Source organism: Hemitrygon akajei, chromosome 13, assembly GCF_048418815.1.
Source record: "Hemitrygon akajei chromosome 13, sHemAka1.3, whole genome shotgun sequence".
NCBI lineage: Eukaryota > Metazoa > Chordata > Chondrichthyes > Myliobatiformes > Dasyatidae > Hemitrygon > Hemitrygon akajei.
The window spans coordinates 57605967-57628938 of record NC_133136.1 but is presented as its reverse complement, the minus strand read 5'-3'; the positions used below and the strand labels follow the sequence as shown (position 1 = coordinate 57628938).

The 22972-nt window shown below is 38.8% G+C and overlaps 1 protein-coding gene across 10 annotated transcripts in view; it reads right to left on the bottom strand.

The window, feature by feature from the left end:
• fryl (furry homolog, like) overlaps window positions 1–22972 on the bottom strand; it is a 333936-nt gene that overhangs the window by 94304 nt on the left and 216660 nt on the right. For all 10 annotated transcript variants that reach the window (XM_073064691.1, XM_073064693.1, XM_073064685.1 and 7 more), the window contains 12 exons: window positions 22565–22675; window positions 21455–21609; window positions 20330–20429; window positions 17912–18080; window positions 13642–13901; window positions 11434–11574; window positions 7901–8069; window positions 7608–7695; window positions 5150–5262; window positions 3710–3860; window positions 1947–2050; window positions 1287–1472 (listed from right to left, as the gene is read on the bottom strand). In XM_073064691.1, coding sequence (XP_072920792.1) covers window positions 1287–1472; window positions 1947–2050; window positions 3710–3860; window positions 5150–5262; window positions 7608–7695; window positions 7901–8069; window positions 11434–11574; window positions 13642–13901; window positions 17912–18080; window positions 20330–20429; window positions 21455–21609; window positions 22565–22675 — 1747 coding nt within the window. The remainder of the gene's footprint in view (window positions 1–1286; window positions 1473–1946; window positions 2051–3709; window positions 3861–5149; window positions 5263–7607; window positions 7696–7900; window positions 8070–11433; window positions 11575–13641; window positions 13902–17911; window positions 18081–20329; window positions 20430–21454; window positions 21610–22564; window positions 22676–22972) is intronic.

Below are 22972 nucleotides of genomic sequence, written 5' to 3'. Positions count from 1 at the left end.
GCCAGGTAACGATATGTTTGGTTGTACGATCCAGTTGAAGGTGGTGGAATGTGTAAAGAAAGATGTGTTGGATGTGGAGGCTCATGGGGTGGTAGGTGAGGACATGGGGAACTCTATCCCTGTTAAGGCTACAGGAAGATGGGGTGAACACGGATGTCCGGGAAATGGAGATGTGGGCGAGGGCAGCATCAATAGTGGCGGAAGGAAGGCCTGTCCTTTGAAGAACGACATCTCTGATGTCCTGGAAAGCCTCATTCTGGGAACAGATGAAGCAGATATGAAGGAACTGAGAAAAGGGAATAGTAATTTTTATAGGAGACAGGGTGGGAAGAGGTATAGTCAAAATAGTTACAGGAATCAGTAGATTTTTAAAAGATATGGGTAGACAGTTTGTCTCCAGAGGTGGAGACACAGTGATTGAGAAAGGGGAAAGAGGTGTCAGAAATGGACCCAGTGAACTTAAGGGTAGGGTGGAAGGTGGAGGCAAAGCTGATGAAATTGACAAGCTCAGCATGTCTGCATGAAGCAGCACCAATGCAGTTATCAATGTAGCGCAGGAAGAGTTGTGAGGCATAGCTGGGGTCCATGCTAGTGCCCTTGGCTACCCTTTGAGCTTTGGGAAAGTGAGAGAAGCTGAAGATATTCTTGAGGTTGAGGACTAGCTCCATCAGACAGCGGAAGGTGGTGGAGGAGGAGGGGAAATGATCGGGATTTTAAAAATATTAAAAAAATTAAAATAAAACCCCATTAAGCTACAATATCAATTTTTAAGTCCACTTTTTATATAGGTATATGAAAACTATGATTAACACCAACACAGAAAACACAAGCACTTGTATAATATTTTGAGTTTTTCCATTTATTTTCTAATTGGGTAGATTTGTTCATTTCAGATCAAGCTCTTAGGAAGTTTATGCCCAAAATGACCCAGCTTCAGTTACAAAAATAATCAACTGTCCTTGCTGTTCAATGCTTTATTTCCTCCCTAATCTGAACATTTGGAACTGTTGTTACAAAAATAACAGAAAATAGCAACAATACCAAAATTGGAAATATGGATGATGAATATGTCATTTTCTTCAAAAGTAACTGTTAATCATATTTTAACCTTGATTGGCTATAATGGTTTCAGTGACACATTACACTTCCATCAATGTAGTCTAATTAAACCCTACTGAGGACCCATTTTAATTATACTTTCCATTACTAACCGACCTTGAATCAAATGACCAAAGAATCCAAAAAGACTCTGACACTGATTTATGATATATACAACAGTAACTGACCTGTAAAACTGTACTCTACTTGAGTGGTTGGTTTGACAGTAAGCACCTTAGGTTCAGTGAAATCCCTGTTTCTAAGGAGAACGGAGGCCATAGCTTGAACGTTACTATTATAAGCCATTACTATAAGCAAGTGCAAAAGCAATCGCTTACAATGTTCATAAACTTCAGGATGCTGGTGATCAAATCCTTTATAAAGGAGAAAGAAAATCAGGAATGAGTTCATTTTACTTGTACATAATTGTTGTTATAACTAAATACATTTTGCAATTTAAAGAGATAAAATAGGAAATACAGATATTTTCAATATACAAATTTAAATGATTATGAAAATCATGCATTTTTAAAATGCCTTAACAAGATATATCCAAAAAGGGAACACTGTCTCCCTCTCAAAATATTCTTTGTTTTTAAATTTTGGTTTTCCTATCACAAAATGTATTGTAAAATTCACAAACATGCTCCTTGTACTGTGACCTTGCTGCAGTAACAAATTGACTTTATTTTTCATTGGTTTCTCTTTAACATCCCGCCTAATCCTGTCTATGGAGAGCTATGGATGCACATCATAATCGCTCTGCAAATCATTATCACTCTGAACATCATTTTAACTCAGCATTATGCACAGCACATCAAAACAAAACACTTCCATAGCAGAGTTACCTATAAATATTGCATGAAGCAAAAGATGCATATAGTTTCCCCATTCCACCTTTACACTATGATCAACTATAAGATCTGTCAGAAGGATAACAGCTATGTTGCACCTGGAAAATAAACAAGAAGAATTTACTTTGATTTTCAATACCACATGAATGTAACTGTCCATCAATATCATCAAGTTTTCCTGAAAAAGACATCACTCAATTGCAGCCTTAATCAACATAATTGCAAGGCAAATCATCCCAGATTAATCAGGTATGAGGATAGTATTTGGTACACAAAAACACCCTCCATAAAATGAAATAATTTGCCAGAAAACATTCAGTAACCTAAAAAAAATGGCCTTTTTAATTAATTCTTCAGGAGATAAATCCAAGATTCTAGTTTGCTTTCTTCCCTTGTAAATTCCTATGTGCACAAACTGCCTATGTCAGGGATAGGTACATCACAATGAATACTTTGAAGCTACAATGGAGAATACCCAAGACAGACAAAATACAATGCTCCTCAGACAGGATGAAGAGGTCAATAATCCCCAATGCCATTAGGCTTTACAATTCTACCGCCAGGACTTAAGAACTTTTTAAAAGCTATTATTAATGCTTTTTGAGATAGTGATTTAGATGCATATCATATTTTTTTACTGAGTTAAGTATTGTATGTAATTAGTTTTGCTACAACAAGTGTATGGGACATTGGAAAAAAAGTTGAATTTCCCCATGGGGATGAATAAAGTATCTATCTATCTATCTATCTAAGTTTCACTGCTCTGCCTCACCTTTAGGAGAATACTACCATTAGGCCACCACCACAGCCTGTCAATTAATTCCCATTTCTTCACAAGGAATCATGATGGTCTGCTTAAAATGGAAATAACTTTGAGCTCAAAAATGAGATGATTGCATAGACTCTTGATTGGCCAGGGAAGGAAGAGATACAGAGTGAAGGCAGGAGACTGGGACTGCGAGGGAAATGGATCAGCCATGATGAACCGGTGGAGAAGACTCAATAGGCCTAATGGTGTAATTCTGCTCCTATATCTCATGGTCTTATGAAATGCAGATAAAGATGATTTCTAAATTTGCTTTGCTTATTCATATGTTTGCATCTAACAGAATAATATCAAATTTTACCTGGGTCCTCATCTTTCATTCTGTCAACTTTTTTTTTAACGTTTTAAGATCTGCAAGGTTGACTTGCTTTTGCAACGTTGACTTGCTTATTAACCTTGGAACGCAAATACAATCCAGTGGAAGTTTAAATACTTGATGAAGAGTCAGAGAGAACCATTAAGCCAGAAACAGACCCTGAGTATGTACCAACCATCAAACACCTGCTTGCATACCCTGCAAAAATCCTATTGGGATGACAAGAAACTGAGTACCCAGATAGAACACACACAGTTACAGACAGAAATTGCACACTCCACACAGATAGCACTGGAAGTCAGAATTAAACCCAAGTTGCTGGAGCAATTCTACTAACAAGGCTACTGTATTGATTTACAGGCTGAAACTACAAAAATATCTAATGATCCAAAATTTTAAATTAAAACATGTGATAATTCAAAATTTAACTCAGACTGTATGTTAACAATCAAACCAGAAATATAATTTGCCAAAATATGTTCTATACAGATCAAACACCAAGTAAACATTTTGTTGAACAAAAGCAGCATATGAATTCAGTAGTATTGCAAACAGGATATTACAATTAATTAGCTTTATAGGAGGCTTGGAGTAATTGCTTTAGTATTCACTGACCTCTGTAAGGGTACACCTGGGTTACCAGTCTCGGGCAAATAATCAGCCAGTGGTGACCAGCTTCCACCTGAGGGAGGAAACGGCAATGGTTCTGCTTTGTTGAATTCCATCACTTTCAGTCTCCAGTTTGCATACATTGGCATGGAATCACCTTTTAAACACACAACATGTAGCAGTAGAGTTAGCAACAAGTTCTTTAAATAGTTGATTTAACTTTATCCCCAGACACTTATCAAGTATGTTAATATACATTATTCTATGCAGAATATAATTGTTCTCAAATTATATACTCTCCCTTCCAAATAGCATTCTGCTAAAGTTCATAACATTGAAAACGTCAGTTCTGTATGAATGCAGTCTGCACAATCCTAATTATTATCCCCATCACTACAAGCATTTACCGTAGATTCCGGATTTTAAGCCGCTACTTTTTTCCCACATTTTGAACAGCTTTGAACTTTGCGGCCAATAATCCGAAGCGGCTAATGCAAGGTTTTTTTCATGCCGCCTCGTAAACATTTTGCCTCGTAACAGTAGACCAATAAAATTGATGAGTAGTTCACAGAGGTCCAATGAAATTGTACGATAAATCAAGCGCACTTTCACAATTAAATTATTGTAAATCAGTCATTTGTACTCACCCTCATCAACATGGAAAACACTCGAAGCATTGTGCTACCTACCCTACTTAGTTTAAACTATATTTGTTTTCTGTACTACATCGCGGGATGCTATGACGACACACCCGGTTTCGCGGTGTCTTGTGGGAAAATGCCGTTTGCGATGAAACGGAAAGGAGGGGGGGAGCGCATTACGCGAGCGGCTTTGGATCCGAGCGAAATCTGCTTTTAAATGCCGTTTGCGATGAAACGGAAAGGAGGGGGGAGCGCATTACGCGAGCGGCTTTGGATCTGAGCGAACTCTGCTTTTAAGTTAAAGGTATCAATAACTTTTCCTGGTAGGCTGCAGTATATATATTTTTTACCAGTCGTTAGGAGATATTGGAATGTTGTTCAGTAAAGAAGTATACGCAACGTATATTTAAAAGTAGCCGCGTACGGGCACGGTTCGGAAAAAAAGCATTTGCAATATGTATTTGTTTTTGTTACCATATGGATTTAATTAAAAGTTAAAAAAATCCTCACGTGTAATATCTTTCTGTGTAAATATCTCATATTACAACGTGGGACACCTGCGGCCGAAAATCCGGTGCGGCCTAAAATCCGGTGCGGCCTTTACATTTAAAAAAATGATTTTATTTCTAAAATTAGTGCCAGCGGCTTAAAATCAGGTGCGCTCTGTAGTCCGGAATCTACGGTAGTTGTAAGCCTTAAGAAACACCAACTGCCCAGCAACTCAGCCCAAGTGGCAAACACACTGGAAACTCAAGGTTTAAACCAAACCAGGCTCTGCATCATGATTTGAAACCAATTTACATACTCTTCTCCTCTTCATAGGATCCCCCAGAGCTGCTGCTGTATCGAGATTCTAGCCGGTGATGCTGCCGGTTTAGGTTACCATTGAGTCCACCATAGATGTCAAGGTGTCCATAACTGATAAAATAGAAAAAATAGTCAATTAAGTTTGAGAACATTCCATGTTTAAATGCTTGTATGTCTAACTTGGAAACAAAGATTTAAGCCTTGGGGTCTAAATATGAAAGCATCATAAAATGGATAAAGGAACTACGATGCAGAATTAACTGTTGAATGAAGGAGTGAACGTGGCGAACTTGGGCCAAACCTTGTCTGCCCAGTAGTCCCCATCAACAGTGCCTCCAGGCCCTCCCCTAACCAAAGTGAGATTTGGAAAACTCATCTTGCCAGTACAAGCATTTTGAACTCCACAGACATGGTCTTCACAATAGCCTACCTGAAAGCCTCACAAAAGGATTGACAGCCAGCAAAGACCATCTTCAGCTTTGCCAACTGTAAAAATCGTGACCTAGACATCTAAAATAAACTTTTATGAATTGAGTTAACAAGGATACTGAAAAATAATTTTAAGAATGAAACTAAACCTAAATAGTTAAAAGAAGTAAGCAAATATGAAGCCATACAATTGTTATTTACATCCGGAATGTTCATATCTTGCACAGCACCTGACCTGGCCCAGCACCTGTGAACTCATATCCTAGCATTGTGCAGTGGGGGCAGAAAGCCTTGAAGGCAAGCCCCAAAGACTTTGAATGCTGCATGGAGTTTAATGATCCCATAGTGGAGAACGTCAATGATTGTTGCTTCAATGGCATTTTATAACGGCTGCATCACAGACACATCACTACATCACCAAATTCCCAATATGCCTCAACCAGACTTGCATTTAAGCATCATACACGATGCTTACCATTGGAAGCCATAGTTCACTGTTTCTGAGACTGCAACGAAGTCAAACATTGCAGAGTCATCAACTTAATTCAGATACTGTCACTGTGAACAAAGAAATAATACCTACACATTCAGAGACACCACATGCGTAGTGAGAAAATATAATTAAAATGCCAATTCAACAGGGTGGAAAATCTCAGCCACAGCATTCCAAATAAACTTTGACAGATTGCTAAAATATTTGATTCTTCTGATGTTTAGACACCTTCCACATAATCCGAAGTTATTAGAAGTCAGGCCATTTATCTAAAAATGTTGCCATCCTTTAAAGCTGGTCTCTGCTGGTGAAATCAGTGGAAGAGAATTCCCCATGAAATATAATGTAGCACAAGTCATTTGAGTGGATTTTTCAGTGCAAGTGATAAGCAATTGTGCAGCTTCTCATTCCATATTATGTAGAATTACTTGTGAATAACTGAGAAAGGTTGGGACTTTGGTGTTCATGGAATTTCTGCTTCCTGAAGATGTCAACAGCTCTACTCTATCACTTACTCTTGCTTCACATGCCCACTGTCCACACTTCCATTTATTTTGTATGTCACATCTTGAAGTGACTAGTTTGTGTCAAACCTTTACAACTGGAACATTCTTTAGCACTTGCTGTGATGCTCCCTTTAGACTTCTACATCTTGAACTATAATACAAACTTGCACAATTGTACCAATGACTTGGAAGAAGTTAACTTCAAAGTTAATGTTCTCTTCAACAAGATAGCAAAAGTTTTTGACTTTTGCTTCAACTTACAGAAGTCTCTCATCACCTTTGGACTGAAGATTTTGGAAGTGATAGTAATATTCTGACAGACAGGTAAAACAGAAGCCTGTAGGTTCAATTACCACATCAGGAAATTCCCACTACTTTCAATGCCAGTAGAGAAGGGTCAACAGGAACAGAGGGGAGACGAACACTTAAATCACACTAGGATATCTATTAGTGTTTCTCTACTCAAGAGATTAATGAGACAGTCAAGCAGTCAAAGAAGTGAGAGGTTTAAGAAAATAAAAGAAAAAAAGAGAATAACAACTTGCACTCACTATAAATTTCACTATCTCTACCCAGTCTAAAGTAAACCAGTGAAATAATGCTTTTGAGCAACCACTAAAGAAATATAAGGAATGAGTCGCAAAGAATAAATGCCAACAAACAGTAATGGCAACCAGATTCTTAATTCTAAGAAAAAATAGACTGCTGAATCTGGAACAAAAAACAGAAGGGGAAAAGCTCAGTGGGTCAAACAATGTCAGATTATACCAGGTATGGGGAATTTCTTCCATTGATTTCAGTTTGTGGAGGCAAAAGATGTACCATGTTGATATTTTGTGTAAGGTAGGAATTGCTTCAGGGATAACTACTGGCCAGGATAGTGAGAGAAACCCCTATGGGAAAGAACTGAAAAGCAGAGACTGCAGGAATAGTAAATCAAAGGCAAGAAAAATAGTGACAATATCTCCAGCTTGCTTAGTTAAAAATAACATGCTCAGAAAATGTTTTTTTTAAATTAAAGTACATACTTTTCTTCAATCGTAGGATCCTTCGCTAATTTACTGTCCTGATGACCATCATGTCCAGCCACCATTGTATTGCTACTGGAAGTGGTTCCTAAACATTACAAAAAGAATGAAACTGGATGGGGCAAGAGTTGCCTGAAAAAGATCAATCTCAATTTATAATAAAAAATCTCTAAATTAAAAATACAATAATAAAATTATCTACTGGAAGACAAAGAACAAGCAATCTTTCATGATAACTACACAAAACTAGAAATAATAACATTGTCCTTTGTATACTGGTAAACCATGGTTACCTGAGGTGACAGACGGGATCTTGTGGCTAGAGGTGATGCGATAGTAGGGTGGGTTATCCATGTGAATTACCACTGAGCTGACTGGATCTGTCAGCTGCAGTTCTTCAACCAGCTCCTCTAACAACTGCATTGTTTTATCTCTCCCCAGATAGACAACTACTTTTTTGATCTGCAAAGACACAACAAAGAGTTACGATCAAGAAGTAATTTGTGATCTCTGGAGAAGTGCATCACTTTCTACCTTCCTTCGTGAGCTAGAATATTGAGGCCAAATACTTCATGGCAATAACAGAATTAACTCTGAGCTGATATTCCATTCAACTCATACTCAACTTAGCATCTTACCTTCAACAATATCATAATACAATTAAACAATGTTGACTTATGTCACCTTTATTATCTGTCTGATATACTGTAAGTAATTTTAGGAGAACTTGCTCTTCATTTTTTTATTAGAAATGAAGATTTTCATAAAAGAATACTTCAATAGATTACATACTGCCAGTTCTCTTCCTATAATCCATTCTATTGTTTCATTTGCATCCAACATCTGTAAAGGTTTTCTTCCTCAGCTTGACTTTCAAATGTAAATATTGAGTTCTCTAATAAAGTATGCCCACTAATTGAATGGTTTAAAATTCCAGTAAACACAGACAATTCAGGTAATTTTACCTCACAGTAACAGGTCCTTTGCCCCAATGAGCCCAGACCATCCAATTACACCATGTTGAACTACTAAACTGTATGCCACTGGAATGCAAAGGAAACCAGAGCATCTGGATGAAACCCACGCAGACACGGGGTAGGATGTACAGACTCTTTACAAACAACGGTGGAGTTGAACCCAGGTTGCTGTTGCTATAATAGTATTACACTAACTGCTATGCTACAGTGCTGCCTCAGTTATTATTTATCATGATGATAGACAGTCAGTTTCAATCTTGCTTGATGGCATTCACCCTATAGTGAAGCAATACTTAACTAAGAATCACGAGTAAAGATGATATGGAACATTGAACTGCATCCAGAATGGCTTCAGCATTGGATTGTATAAAAGGAAATATCAGGATGTTCTTTGTACTTTACACCCAACTCAGTGTACTCATTATAAAATGTAGTCACTGCTGCAACACACAGGCAATTATAATCAAAGATTACACAAACCTTAGTGACATACTTTGTTGTGGGGTGTTGGTTCAGAATATTGGCCAACAATGGATAAATGTGATAGATAGATAGAATAGATAGATAGATAGAATAGATAGATAGATAGAATAGATAGGACAGATAGACAGATAGACAGATAGACAGATAGACAGATAGACAGATAGACAGATAGACAGATAGATAGATAGATAGATAGATACTTTATTCATCCCCATGGGGAAATTCAACTTTTTTTCCAATGTCCCATACACTTGCTGTAGCAAAACTAATTACATACAATACTTAACTCAGTAAAAAAAATATGATATGCATCTAAATCACCGTCTCAAAAAGCATTAATAGCTTTTAAAAAGTTCTTAAGTCCTGGCGGTAGAATTGTAAAGCCTAATGGCATTGGGGAGTATTGACCTCTTCATCCTGTCTGAGGAGCATTGCATCGATAGTAACCTGTCGCTGAAACTGCTTCTCTGTCTCTGGATGGTGCTATGTAGAGGATGTTCAGAGTTATCCATAATTGACCGTAGCCTACTCAGTGCCCTTCGCTCAGCTACCGATGTTAAACTCTCCAGTACTTTGCCCACGACAGAGCCCGCCTTCCTTACCAGCTTATTAAGACGTGAGGCGTCCCTCTTCTTAATGCTTCCTCCCCAACATGCCACCACAAAGAAGAGGGCACTCTCCACAACTGACCTATAGAACATCTTCAGCATCTCACTACAGACATTGAATGACGCCAACCTTCTTAGGAAGTACATTCAACTCTGTGCCTTCCTGCACAAGGCATCTGTGTTGGCAGTCCAGTCAAGCTTCTCGTCTAACTGTACTCCCAGATACTTGTAGGTCTTAACCTGCTCCACACGTTCTCCATTAATGATCACTGGCTCCATATGAGGCCTAGATCTCCTAAAGTCCACCACCATCTCCTTGGTCTTGGTGATATTGAGACGCAGGTAGTTTGAGTTGCACCATATCACAAAGTCCTGTATCAGTTTCCTATACTCCTCCTCCTGTCCATTCCTGACACACCCCACTATGGCCGTGTCATCAGCGAACTTCTGCACATGGCAGGACTCTGAGTTATATTGGAAGTCTGATGTGTACAGGGTGAACAGGACCGGAGAGAGTACGGTTCCCTGCGGCGCCCCTGTGCTGCTGACCACCGTGTCAGACCTACAGTCTCCCAACCGCACATACTGAGGTCTATCTGTCAAGTAGTCCACTATCCAATCCACCATGTGAGAGTCTACTCCCATCTCCGTTAGTTTGTGCCTTAAGATCTTGGGCTGGATGGTGTTAAAGGCACTAGAGAAGTCAAGGAATGTAATCCTCACAGCACAACTGACCCCCTCTAGGTAAGAGAGTGATTTGTGCAGCAAATACGTGATAGCATCCTCCACTCCCACCTTCTCCTTATATGCAAACTGAAGAGGATCCTGGGCGTGCCTGGTTTGTGGCCTCAGATTCTGTATTATCAGCCGCTCCATGGTCTTCATCATGTGCGACGTCAAGGCAAAGGTCAACCAGTAAATTCCTGCTCTGTTTCTGAATCAGTGTAAAGAGAGCTAATTCTGCATATATTACAAATTACATATATTAAACAGAAGGTAACCTACATTATATGTTCATGTTCTTGGAGAGCAATGAGAAATTGTAAGGATAATCAGCTCAGTCTTAGCATCCACATTTGCAGAGCTATCTTCATAAGAACACTGACAAAAACCTATGCTCATTAGCCTAAGGCAAAACAGAAGGTTGTAAATGGGCAAATGTAGAAAAGTAAACATATAATTAAGAGGAGAAAATTATCGTGAAAAATACTATTATGTTGATATATATCATCTTATTTGTGATACATTAAGCTTTACAAAAATAATGAGATTAAAAACAAACCAACTTGGTGGATGTTGACTTCAAAGGAAGATTGGTTTGGTAGGCCTAAAGGGTCCTTCTTATTTCTAATAATTCTTACATTGTTTCCAGTAAAATGACATGCAGACCTTATGAAAATAGTAAATGAACACCAAGGTGAAAATATACAAGTGAAGGAGATTGCACCTTCCTAAACAATAAAACACAGATTGCATATCATGCTGTAGCCCCTTTTGCTGCTCAACTTTACTCAATTGATCAACACTCATGGATAAAAAACAAAGAAAACCACATTTACAAACTGATTAAAAAAATTCCAACATCCATTTAAAAGAAATACAAATAAAAAATGTACTGTGAAAAAGCACTTCTCTGCATGAAGGAAAATCTGTAAAATAATTATGTACTGATTTACAAGTGTTAATTACACATTGCAAACAAATGCATGAGGACAATTGGACGTAACAAGTAATTTAGACACCATGACATTTACTTACATAAGGCAAAAGGCTGGGCTCACTTGTCACACCACACATGCTGATAAGGAAGTGCAGAATTATTTTCAGGTTTTTGGGCCAGCTGTCTGCCAGTGTTGTCCACACATTCTCTATCTCTGACCATGCCAGCTCATCACCATACTGTCAAGGACAAATTAATTAAACATTAACAAAAAAATAGACTATAAACTCTGGCAGGAAAGGAACATTCACAATCAGGACAATGTGTACTTTCATTATCAATTTTGACATACTAAAAGAATTAATTTGCATCATTGTGGTTGCATATCAAATAGAGATTATAACATGGAAATGTTGCCAGTCCCAAAGATTTGGCATTATTAATAATTATAACTGGGCCTCTGAACCTCCCTCTGCAATTGGATCCTCAACTTCCTAACCGGAAGACGACAATCTGTGCAGATTGGTAATAACATATCCTCCTTACTGACGATCAACACTGGCGCACCTCAGGGGCGTGTGCTTAGCCCACTACTCTACTCTCTATATACACGACTGTGTGGCTAAGCATAGCTCAAATGCCATCTATAAATTTGCTGACAATATAACCATTATTGGTAGAATTTCAGGTGGTGGTGAGAGGATGTTCAGGAGTGAGATATGCCAACTAGTACCCAGTACGAAGTACCCAGGACATCTTCAGGGAGTACCGTCTCAGAAAGGCAACGGCCGTTATTAAGGACCTCCAGCATCCAGGGGATGCCTTTTTCTTACTGTTACCATCAGGTAGGAGGTACAGAAGCCTGAAGGCACACACTCAGCGATTCAGGAACAGCTTCTTCCCCTCTGCCATCTGATTCCTAAATGGATATTGAATCTTTGGATACTACCTCGCTTTTTTAAAAAAACATAGTGTTTCTGTTTTTGCACGTTTTTTAATCTATTTAATATACGTAATTGATTTACTTGTTTATTTATTACTATTTTTATTTTATTTTTTTTCCTCTCTCTGCTATGAACTGCTGCTGCTAAGTTAACAAATTTCACGTCACATGCTGGTGGTAATAAACCCGATTCTGATATAACTGAACTTAGGGATACAAAATAGTGGATTCCACTTAATTGGGCCATCGGTTATTCAAGGCAGCTGCTTATTTGTGATAGCTCCTAAGCAACAAAAACTAATTGAGAAAATAGCTGGGATTCCCTTCATTTATTTGAGACACTATACTGCATTAATGGGACAGGGGACTATTGCCAAACAGTTTCTAAATAGTGCCAGTTGCTTGCACTTGTGTGGCCGTCTACAAGATGTTTAGAGTGAACAGTTTTAAAATAACATCAGTTGCATGTGCTTGGGTTCAAAACTCAGTAACTTTTTTCCCCACTGACAGTTGGTAAGATTCAGGCTTGGAGATGCTAGAAAGAGCCAGGAATGAAAACGAAATGATTTCACTACTTCAAAAAATTAGGGACTATGAAGAATTTGAAGGTATCAACAATCATCTTGAATGTTACAGTGAAAATGAAGATTCGGAGAATGCAACCATTGAAAGGATTTTATGAAGGTAGTCCACTATCTACACTAGGTGTCTGTGCTAATTTGTTCATTTACAGTCAATCCAAAGAACACCTCAGCGTACACCGGATGAATTGCTCTGTTGATAATTATTAGGAATTAATACACAGTCTTATAATACTGTAGCAATATTGATAGTGTTCCAATTTGTTTTGTATTACACTTAAAATGCATAATTTGTTACTCAGTGAAATAGTAGTTTGTCTTTTTTTATACCTTCTAAACTATTTTCATGAAATTTTAGCTAATTGGGGCAGCCACTTAATTGAGCCAAGAATGTACTGGTCTCAATTATCCGGAATCCATTCTATTCTTTCCCAAAAATACAGATTTTAGAAATCACTCCATAAAAAAAAACAGTAATTTCATACATCATGGCACCACAGATCTATTAATGTTTCTATAATTATGGTTAAGATGATCACAAATCTTGCCAAACCTATTTCTGTACTCAACCTAAAGGTTTGAGGAAATGACTGACAAAATCAAGAATATTATAACTGGTAAGGAATCTCAGAGTAAAAACCTGTTCCACCATATTTAAAAATCACAACCTTTTCATGCAATAAAACTTTTGATATTTAATGAATCATTATGCATTCTTTGATTAATACTTTTTATGATATTGCAAACTTCCTTTGAAAAGAAAACAATATTATTATGCTTACTTTTGCTGTCATATACATCAGGTTATTTAGCACCATGATAGTAGCTTGTGGAGATCCCCAACCTTCCCCTTTCAGCCAGCGCCTGCTGTTAGTCATCATTTCCCTGTCTTTCATGTAAACTGCGTCAGCTTCATCCATAGTCTTTGCGGAAGGCAAGGGTTTGAAATCTACCAATTCAATGTTATTCATCCAGGGCAGAAGGTAGTGCAGCATCACTTGCCGACCAGCAGGGTGTGCTGTTTGGATTCTGTGACTGACTTCTGTGGATTAAAACAGTACCGTAATTCAATACCAAATTTTCTAAAGTCAATTCAGTAATTTCCTAAAACACCTACAATAGACAATAGGTGCAGAAGTAGACCATTCGGCCCTTCGAGCCTGCACTGCCATTTTGAGATCATGGCTGATCATCTACTATCAATACCCGGTTCCTGCCTTGTCCCCATATCCCTTGATTCCCCTATCCATAAGATACCTATCTAGCTCCTTCTTGAAAGCATCCAGAGAATTGGCCTCCACTACCTTCTGAGGCAGTGCATTCCAGACCCCCACAACTCTCTGGGAGAAGAAGTTTTTCCTTAACTCTGTCCTAAATGACCTACCCCTTATTCTCAAACCATGCCCTCTGGTACTGGACTCTCCCAGCATCTGGAACATATTTCCTGCCTCTATCTTTTCCAATCCCTTAATAATCTTATATGTTGCAATCAGATCCCCTCTCAATCTCCTTAATTCCAATTATAAACATTTTTAGAAGTACTGTATCATATTAGTAATACTGGTTTGAGCAAAAACAAACCACATCTTCTCAGGGACAGAAATAACTTGTTTCCCTTCTGGTTTTGAGGTGGCTTATAAAGCCAATATGAAAATTGCAGACTCTTCCACATAAGGAGGAGACTGAAAGAAAGAGTGCATACATGTCCTCAACTGTCACATACACAAAGCTTATGATGGTCCCACTGCATGGCCCCAAGGTACTCATTACCACCCATCGTGTTCCTTATCCACATGAGAAGTCATAGGCCAGAGGTTCTCAAGACGCCAGTGATGATGTACTTCTTCAAGGAAGCTTTGTGCATTTCAATAACTCTTTATACCTGGCTATTAGGTCATTTCCTCTCACAAAAGAGCATAGAATGGAATGCTTGTTTTGCAAGTCAAAATATTGGGTATGACAGCTGACTCAGTAACCATGGCCTAAGTGCTGGCAATATTGGCCTGGAAGTGGATTCTGATGTTGTTTCATTCAATCTTTCAGTGAATTTGGAAGATTTTCCAAAGACAATGTTGATGATACTTTTTTTTCCAGTACTTAGCTTGAGAGGCTTGCTGTAGGTGATCCAGGTCTCAGAAACAGGGATTACTGCTGCCCAGCAGACCATAGCTTTATATAGGTTGAGGTTTTGATTTTCAAATACATCTTTCCTCTCAACTGAGCAAAGGCTGTGCTGGTGTTTTTAAGCTGCCATAAAATTTATTATCAATTTCTGCTTTGCTGAGAGGTGGCTTCTGAAATGAGAGCAGTCCAGCTTTCCAGGAGCTTGTGAACCTTCATTATCAGAGGGCAGCATGGTAGTGGACAGATGGGTGGAGGGAGTAGATGGGCAAAGAACTTGCAGACATTGAATGTGAGGCTCATACTTGCATGCTTCAGTGAATGAACTGATATTACCTTGGGCACTAACTGATAAAGCTTCTGAGTATGTGCAAATGCAAGCTTTATCTGCTTGGTTCTGGAGTTCACCTATCTCAGTTTGAACATTTTCTAATTAGTTACAGGAATTAGCTCTGCTCCAACTTGAAGGTTATTGAAGAAAAGTTTCAACACTGAGGTGAGAAAGATTGAGAGAAGTATTGGGTCAATACAACTTCCATAGCGTCTTGGAGCAAATGTATTCAGAGATAAATTTCCTTGGACAATCAAATTTGAAGTACTTCATAGGCCCTTCTGATTGGTGGAGGTAAGGTCTTTATTGAGATTTAAGAAGATAAATAGCAATTGGCATTGTCCTTTGCCTATAGTTTTCTTGGAGTAGTCACACAGTGAAGATCATGCCCTATATTACTCGAGATCAAGTATTCCCAAGCTTCTTTTATGTCACAGACCAATACAATTAAGCAAGGGGTCTGTGGACTCCAGGTTGGAAACCCCTGCTCCAGATGGATGGAATTCCCTGTGGAGTAGCTGAGTGTCTAGGACACTCATGTCAAGGACAGTGCCGTGGTTGAGGAGGTCTTCTGTGTCACAGCGGCGAGCACTGTGAGGGTCATATTTTTTGACTTCTCCAGTGCGTACAACACCATCCGCCCTGCTCTGCTGGGTGAGAAGCTGACAGTGATGCAGGTGGATGCTTCCCTGGTGTCATGGATTATTGATTACCTGACTGGCAGACCACAGTACGTGTGTCAACACTGTGTGTCAGACAGAGTGGTCAGCAGCACTGGGGCTCCACAGGGGACTGTCCTGTCTCCCTTTCTCTTCACCATCTACACCTCGGACTTCAACTACAACACAGAGTCTTGCCATCTTCAGAAGTTTTCTGATGACTCTGCCATAGTTGGATGCATCAGCAAGGGAGATGAGGCTGAGTACAGGGCTACGGTGGGAAACTTTGTCACATGGTGTGAGCAGAATCATCTGCAGCTTAATGTGAAAAAGACTAAGGAGCTGGTGGTGGACCTGAGCAGGGCTAAGGCACCGGTGACCCCTGCTTCCATCCAAGGGGTCAGCGTGGATATGGTGGAGGATTATGAATACCTGGGGATACGAATGGACAATAAACTGGACTGGTCAAAGAACACTGAGGCTGTCTACAAGAAGGGTCAGAGCGGTCTCTACTTCCTGAGGAGACTGAGGTCCTTTAACATCTGCCGGACGATGCTGAGGATGTTCTACGAGGCTGTGGTGGCCAGTGCTATCATGTTTACTGTTGTGTGCTGGGGCAGCAGGCTGAGGGTAGCAGACACCAACAGAATCAACAAACTCATTCGTAAGGACAGTGGTGTTGTGGGTGTGGAACTGGACTCTCTGACGGTGGTGTCTGAAAAGAGGATGCTGTCCAAGTTGCATGCCATCTTGGACAATGACTCCCATCCACTCCATAATGTACTGGTTAGGCACAGGAGTACATTCAGCCAGAGACTCATTCCACTGAGATGTAACATTGAACGTCATAGGAAGTCATTCCTACCTGTGGCCATCAAACTTTACAACTCTTCCCTCAAAGTGTCAGACACCCTGAGCCAATAGGCTGGTCCTGGACTTAATTCCACTTGGCATGATTAACTTATTTTATTTAATTATTTATGGTTTTATATTGCTATATTTCTTCACTATTCTTGGTTGAAGCGGCTGTAACAAAACCCAATTTCCCTTGTGATCAATAAAGTATGTCTGTCTGTGTTCTTTATGGAATACTATAGATTCCATTGGCGATCTATACATCTTGGATAAATGACGTGGTCAGTCAAAACACCTTGAATTGAATCAATACTTGTAAAATGAGCACAGCACAGACAAAAATTAGAAGAACATTAAGGAACTGAAATCCATGGGAATTACTGTTTATGTTTTTAATCAAACCCTTCTGGCAACACAAGGCAGTTATCATTTTCACATGAAAAGAATATTCAAATTGTCAAATTTGCATACACTTTTGTAAACATGCCATCGTTATACCAGTTATGAATATTTTATATTGACTTATAATCAAGATTATATGTAATAATCTGAAATGTAAAAAGCCTAAATAAGATATTTATAATTAATGAAAATATGGTACATTTATAAAAGTTTACCAAATTTGCCAATGATAATAGTAAGTGCAGTATTTAATTAGACTCTTTTAAAACTATTAAAACATTATTTGCAATAAAAGCAAAAAGACCTTTATGAAGTTTTTTAAAAATAGGCACAAAATAAATGACTTTTCAAGAATGATAACCTTAAGCAAATTTGAAATACTGCTTCCACAAAGGGCTGCACTGTAGTGTAACAGTTAATAAAAAGGGTTACAGCACCAGCGACCCAGGTTCAATTTCCGCCACTGTCTGTAAGGGGTTTGTATGTTCTCCCTGTGACTGCACAAGTTTCCTCCAGGTGCTCCGGTTTCCTCCCACATTCCAGACATATAGACTAGTAGGTTAATCAGTCATATGATGTAATTAGGAGCCGTGGGCTAGTAAGGCCAGAAGGGCCTGTTACTGCGCCATAATCTCTCAGAAAAGAAAGAGAGGAATTGTCACAGATGCAACAAGTGAACTATACCTGAGAAGACTGAGATCGTGAGCTCTGGGTAAGTCCTTGCCAATTCCTCTGATAACTGATAGTAGGAAACAGAGTACAGATGTGGTAACGGAGAAGGGTGATTTAATATTCCATCAGTTCGTTGTACTTCCAGCTTGTGGGCATAGCGAAATAGCTTGGGCTCCAAGATCTAAAATAAATTAAACCAAATATCAAAATTTAAAAGTGGAACCAAAGATGAAAACACTTGCTGCTCTACTGATTCAAAGATCTTTTTAAAAAGGTAGTGTGAAGAGTCAAAGGGAAAGAATTCAGAAAGCATATTAGAGGTGCCGAGGGCATTATCATCATATGTTGAATGTCCATCTTAATTCTCCAATACAAGGTTTATTAAACATGTTCTTTGTATAATTTCCTTAACGTTAGTTATTCAGAAATATTATCAAAATAGCTCTCTATATATTCTTAGAATTCCACAGAACAACTCACACATAACACATAAATGAATACTGTCACAAATAAATTAACAAATAATAAAGTGCATATATGATACAAATTAAAAAGTAAACAATATAATGCTACTGGCACTTCATATGGGTAATGGGAAGGAGTTCAGTAGTTTTATGGCCAGGAGGAAGAAGCTGTTAACCATCCTAACAGGCCCTGTCCCAATGCTACGGTACCTCCTGCATGATGGTAGGGTTAAATGAGATTGTTGGACGGATGGGAGGGATCATTGTCAATACCAAGAGCCCTACAAATGCAGCATTCCAGATAAATATGTCTAATGGGTGGAAGAGATCCTCTCAGCAGTCCTTACAATCCCTTGTAGGGACTAGTGGTCAGATGCCTTGCAATTCCCATGCCAGATGGTGATGCAGTTAGTTAGGATACTCTTCTGGTGCTCCTGTAAAAATTGGTTAAAATAGTGGGAGGGGGAGTGGGGAGACTCACATGCCTCAATCTGCTTAGGAAGCATTCTGACAGTCTGCATTACTGTCTGGTATGGCTGCACAGGACTGAAAGAAACTGCAGAGGGTTGTAAATCTAGTCAGCTCCATCTTGGGTATTAGCCTATAAAGTACCCAGGAGATCTTCAGAGAGCGATATCTCAGAAAGGCAATGTCCATTATTAAAGACCTCCAGCACCCAGGGCATGCTTTTTCTCACTGTTAACTTCAGGAAGGAGGTACAGAAGCCTGAAGACACACACTCAGTGATTCAGGAACAGCTTCTTCCCTTCTGCCATCCAATTCCTAAATGGACATTGAACTTTGGACACTACCTCAATCTTTTTAAAATATACAGTATTACTGTTTTTTCACATGTTTTTAATCTATTCAATATATGCATACTGTAATTGATTTATTTATTTATCATTTTTTATTATTTCATCTATTTTTTCTCTATATTATATATTGCATTGAACTGCCTCTGCTAAGTTAATAAATTCCAAGTCACATGCCAGTAATAATAAACCTGATTCTGAAGTGATGATGCTGTTGTGCTTTGACCAGATACTAGAAACCTACTACATCCTGCTCTACTGCTAATTTAAGATTAGACAGCGATTAGAGAAACAGCACCTCATTTTTCGCCTTGGTGGTCTCCAACTTGACCATATGAACATCCATTTCTCTAACCTTCGGTAACCACTTCCCTCTTTTTCCCCTTTACTTCCTTACCAATTTAGCCATCATCCATTATCTTTCTCCTCTCCAGCCTTCTCGATCTGTCTATCACTCACATATCCCTCTCTCCAGTTCCTCTCCTCGCCCCTTTCCCTTTATTCCACGGTCCACTGTCCTCTCCTGTCAAATTTCGTCCTTTGTCACATATACCTACCTTCTCTCCCAGCATCTTATATCATTTCCCACTCTCCCCCTCATCTGCCTTTTTACACTGCTCATCTAAATCCACCTATTATCTGCTAGCTCTTCTACCCCTTCCACGCCAACCCATCTTTTTATACCGGCTAGCTCTTCTTTCTTTCCAAAGATCAGAACCCAAAACATTGACTGTCAATTTCCCTCCACAGATGCTGCTGAACTCCACCTTTGAAACTGTGTTTGTTACTCCTTACAAATGTTTTTCTATCCAATTCATCACTCATATTGGAGAAATATTTCAGACACACCATGAATTATTGTCTTAGATTATATACTCCAATCCCTAAATTCAGAATGACTGTGAACTGTAATGGAATTTCCACATGCATTGACAGATCATTGAATTTGATAAATCTTCTGTGTTGGAATTGATGAAAAGGAGAGAATACTGTTAATGAAATATCATTACACATTTACAAAATTCATAATATTCAGATATAGAATTAAACATTTTTGCTAAGGTTTAATAATGAAAAGAAACATACTTTAAATTGTTATGCATTTTTCATTTTAAAAATTCCACTCGTTCCATTACAAAACATGCACATACCTGCAGCAGTTGCATGGCAATTTCATAGATCTCTCTGGATGAATCAGCTGCTTTGAAAAGTATCAGGTTTAGCAGGGTCACTGTGTCAAATTGGTAATCCCTGTGAGGAAATTCCACAAGGACATGCATTATTAAATGTAAAAGGTTAGATGCCGAACAAGACTTGCTACAATTACTACAAGCAAAGCATGCATGAACAAATACTTAATTAAGTAGTACTAACCTTGGGTAAACACACTAACATATTTATATAGTACAATATTTAATGAAGATTCAAAGCTGAAGATAGAGCACAGAGGGAAACTAAACAATAATACTAAAGTGGATATTCAAGGGAACGTGTGTACATCAGTGTAAAGCTAACACTAGAGATTCTGCAGATTACTATTTTCTACCATGTCAAGAACTTTGCACTTCAAGCCATGGTTTTTCCATTATAATAGATCACCGCACTCTCAGATTTCTCTACACACTAAGTGTTCATCTTATGCATTTAATAAAGGTGAGTGGTACTAGTCTGCAACAGGTCTATCTACATCATAGCAATGTAAATGTCATTCTAGAGATACACCAGTTTGGTTCTGTGTTTGATTTCATTTCTCCAGGAACTGTTTTCTATAAATGATCTGAAATTTCAAATCATACGAATAAATAGGGGGAATATGAATGTAGTTCAATTGTTCGTGACTACCAAGTGCAATAAAAAGTTTGTTAATTAACATCAAACTTGCTTGCATCATACACCAGGGTGCACTCTACAGTTACTTGATGAGGCAATCATAGCTTTTGGACAGGAGCAGATGTTGACAGGTGGAGCCCAATCCTTACAGAGTGTTTCGATATTTAACCACTACACATTCCATTTGGTGGGTCAGCAGTGGTGGCCAAGTCACTGCCCATCTACTCCTGACTTCCAGCTCAATATGAACTAATTCTTATTTCCCAACCAGTGGTCAATTTATAAACATTTATGACTTATGGTAAATAAAAGCAGATTTTCATTTGTTGAATAAACCCAACAATTTAAAAAAAAATCAATGCATCCTTTTGAATAGGCATGTGCATCAAGAGGTGTACATATCTATTATTCGCTAATCATCAATATGTAACAAATTAAACTCATACCTGTTATGGAATACATTGGTTATTGCTTTGAAGCATCCAGCTGCCACACGTCTTGAACCTGTATAACATCGATCTACAGCCCAGTACATAAGATTACTCTGGTCTGGATTCAACTCCAATAAGAGCATTACCGCTTCACAACCTAACTGATGAACCTAAAACAAAAAGATGATATTGAAACATCATATTAGAATTTATTAATTATGTGATAAATTAGTCCACAAAACAATGCTTACTGCTAAAACAAGCAGGGGCAATCATGAGTTACATGAGCTGCTGCTTAATTTTAGCACAAGCATTCTGTATTAAACAATTTTGCCTTCAAAGATGGCACTAAATTCACACAGTGCAAATTTACATACATTATCATATTATGTTTCACTTAATGAGTTTTCAGAACACAAGCAATGAGATACAATAATTTTGTTTTGTTTTCAATATTATGACCGGAGCCCATAGCCTTTTACAAAATTGGAGACCAACCACAGCCTCAGACCAAATCACCAGCAGGCTTGCTCCCACAGCATTTGACTGGCAACTGAAAGTTGATCTTGGCAAGAAAGTAAAGTTTCTTGACTTCATCACATCATCATCACTAAGGCCTGACATGGTCATTCTGTCAGAAACCTTGAAGCAGGTAGTCATGGTAGAATTAACAGTGCCTTGGGAAGACCAAATTGAGGAGGTGGTTGAATGTAAGGTGGCCAAATACCAGGAACTGGCATACCAGTGCCAGACACAGGGGTGGAGAGCACATGGTGAGCCCATAGAAGTGGGTTGTAGAAGTTTTGCTAGCTGCTCGCTTTGCAGCACCTATTCCCTCCTTAGCAAAATGGGGGTTGCAAAGAGTAAAGCCATCAGGACCAGCACAGATGCTTCTGAGCGTGCCTCCAGATAGCAATGGACGGAGGTGTGAATTGTGGACCTATGCTGCCAGGACACAAGTCGAGATCTAATCATCCCTGGCTAGGTCGCCTGGGTGAGGATGTCTGATGTTGAAAGACCTGAAACACCCAATGATCTCAGGCTTACATCGCTGATGATGAGTCCCAGCACATCCTCGGATGTATCTCAACATCACAGAGCATTTAATTAAAACAGGTTTCCTACCTTTTTTTCCTGGGAATCCAGAATATTATCCAACCACTTATACAGGTAGCCATCAGAAGACAAACCGACATTATCTGACACAGGTCCACAACATAGTACAGCTGACATTGCCTGCAGTGATGAAAGATGGGATTGAAACTCATGGTTATAGGCATAGTATGTTGAACATATGTATTTCAATATCCCTAAACCCAAATCTAAGTCCTGCAGTGCAAGGACTATAATATGATGCAGCCATAAAAATGGGTGATGGTAACATTACAGTTCACATTCCCTAATGCTGTGACATCCAAAAACCTTATAGCATCAGTGGCATGAAAGAATTTCGACTTTCAGTCAACCAAAAATTCTAATTCACTGCTGTTCATTGCCCCAAACTATTCTTCCAGGTGAGGCGACACTTCACCT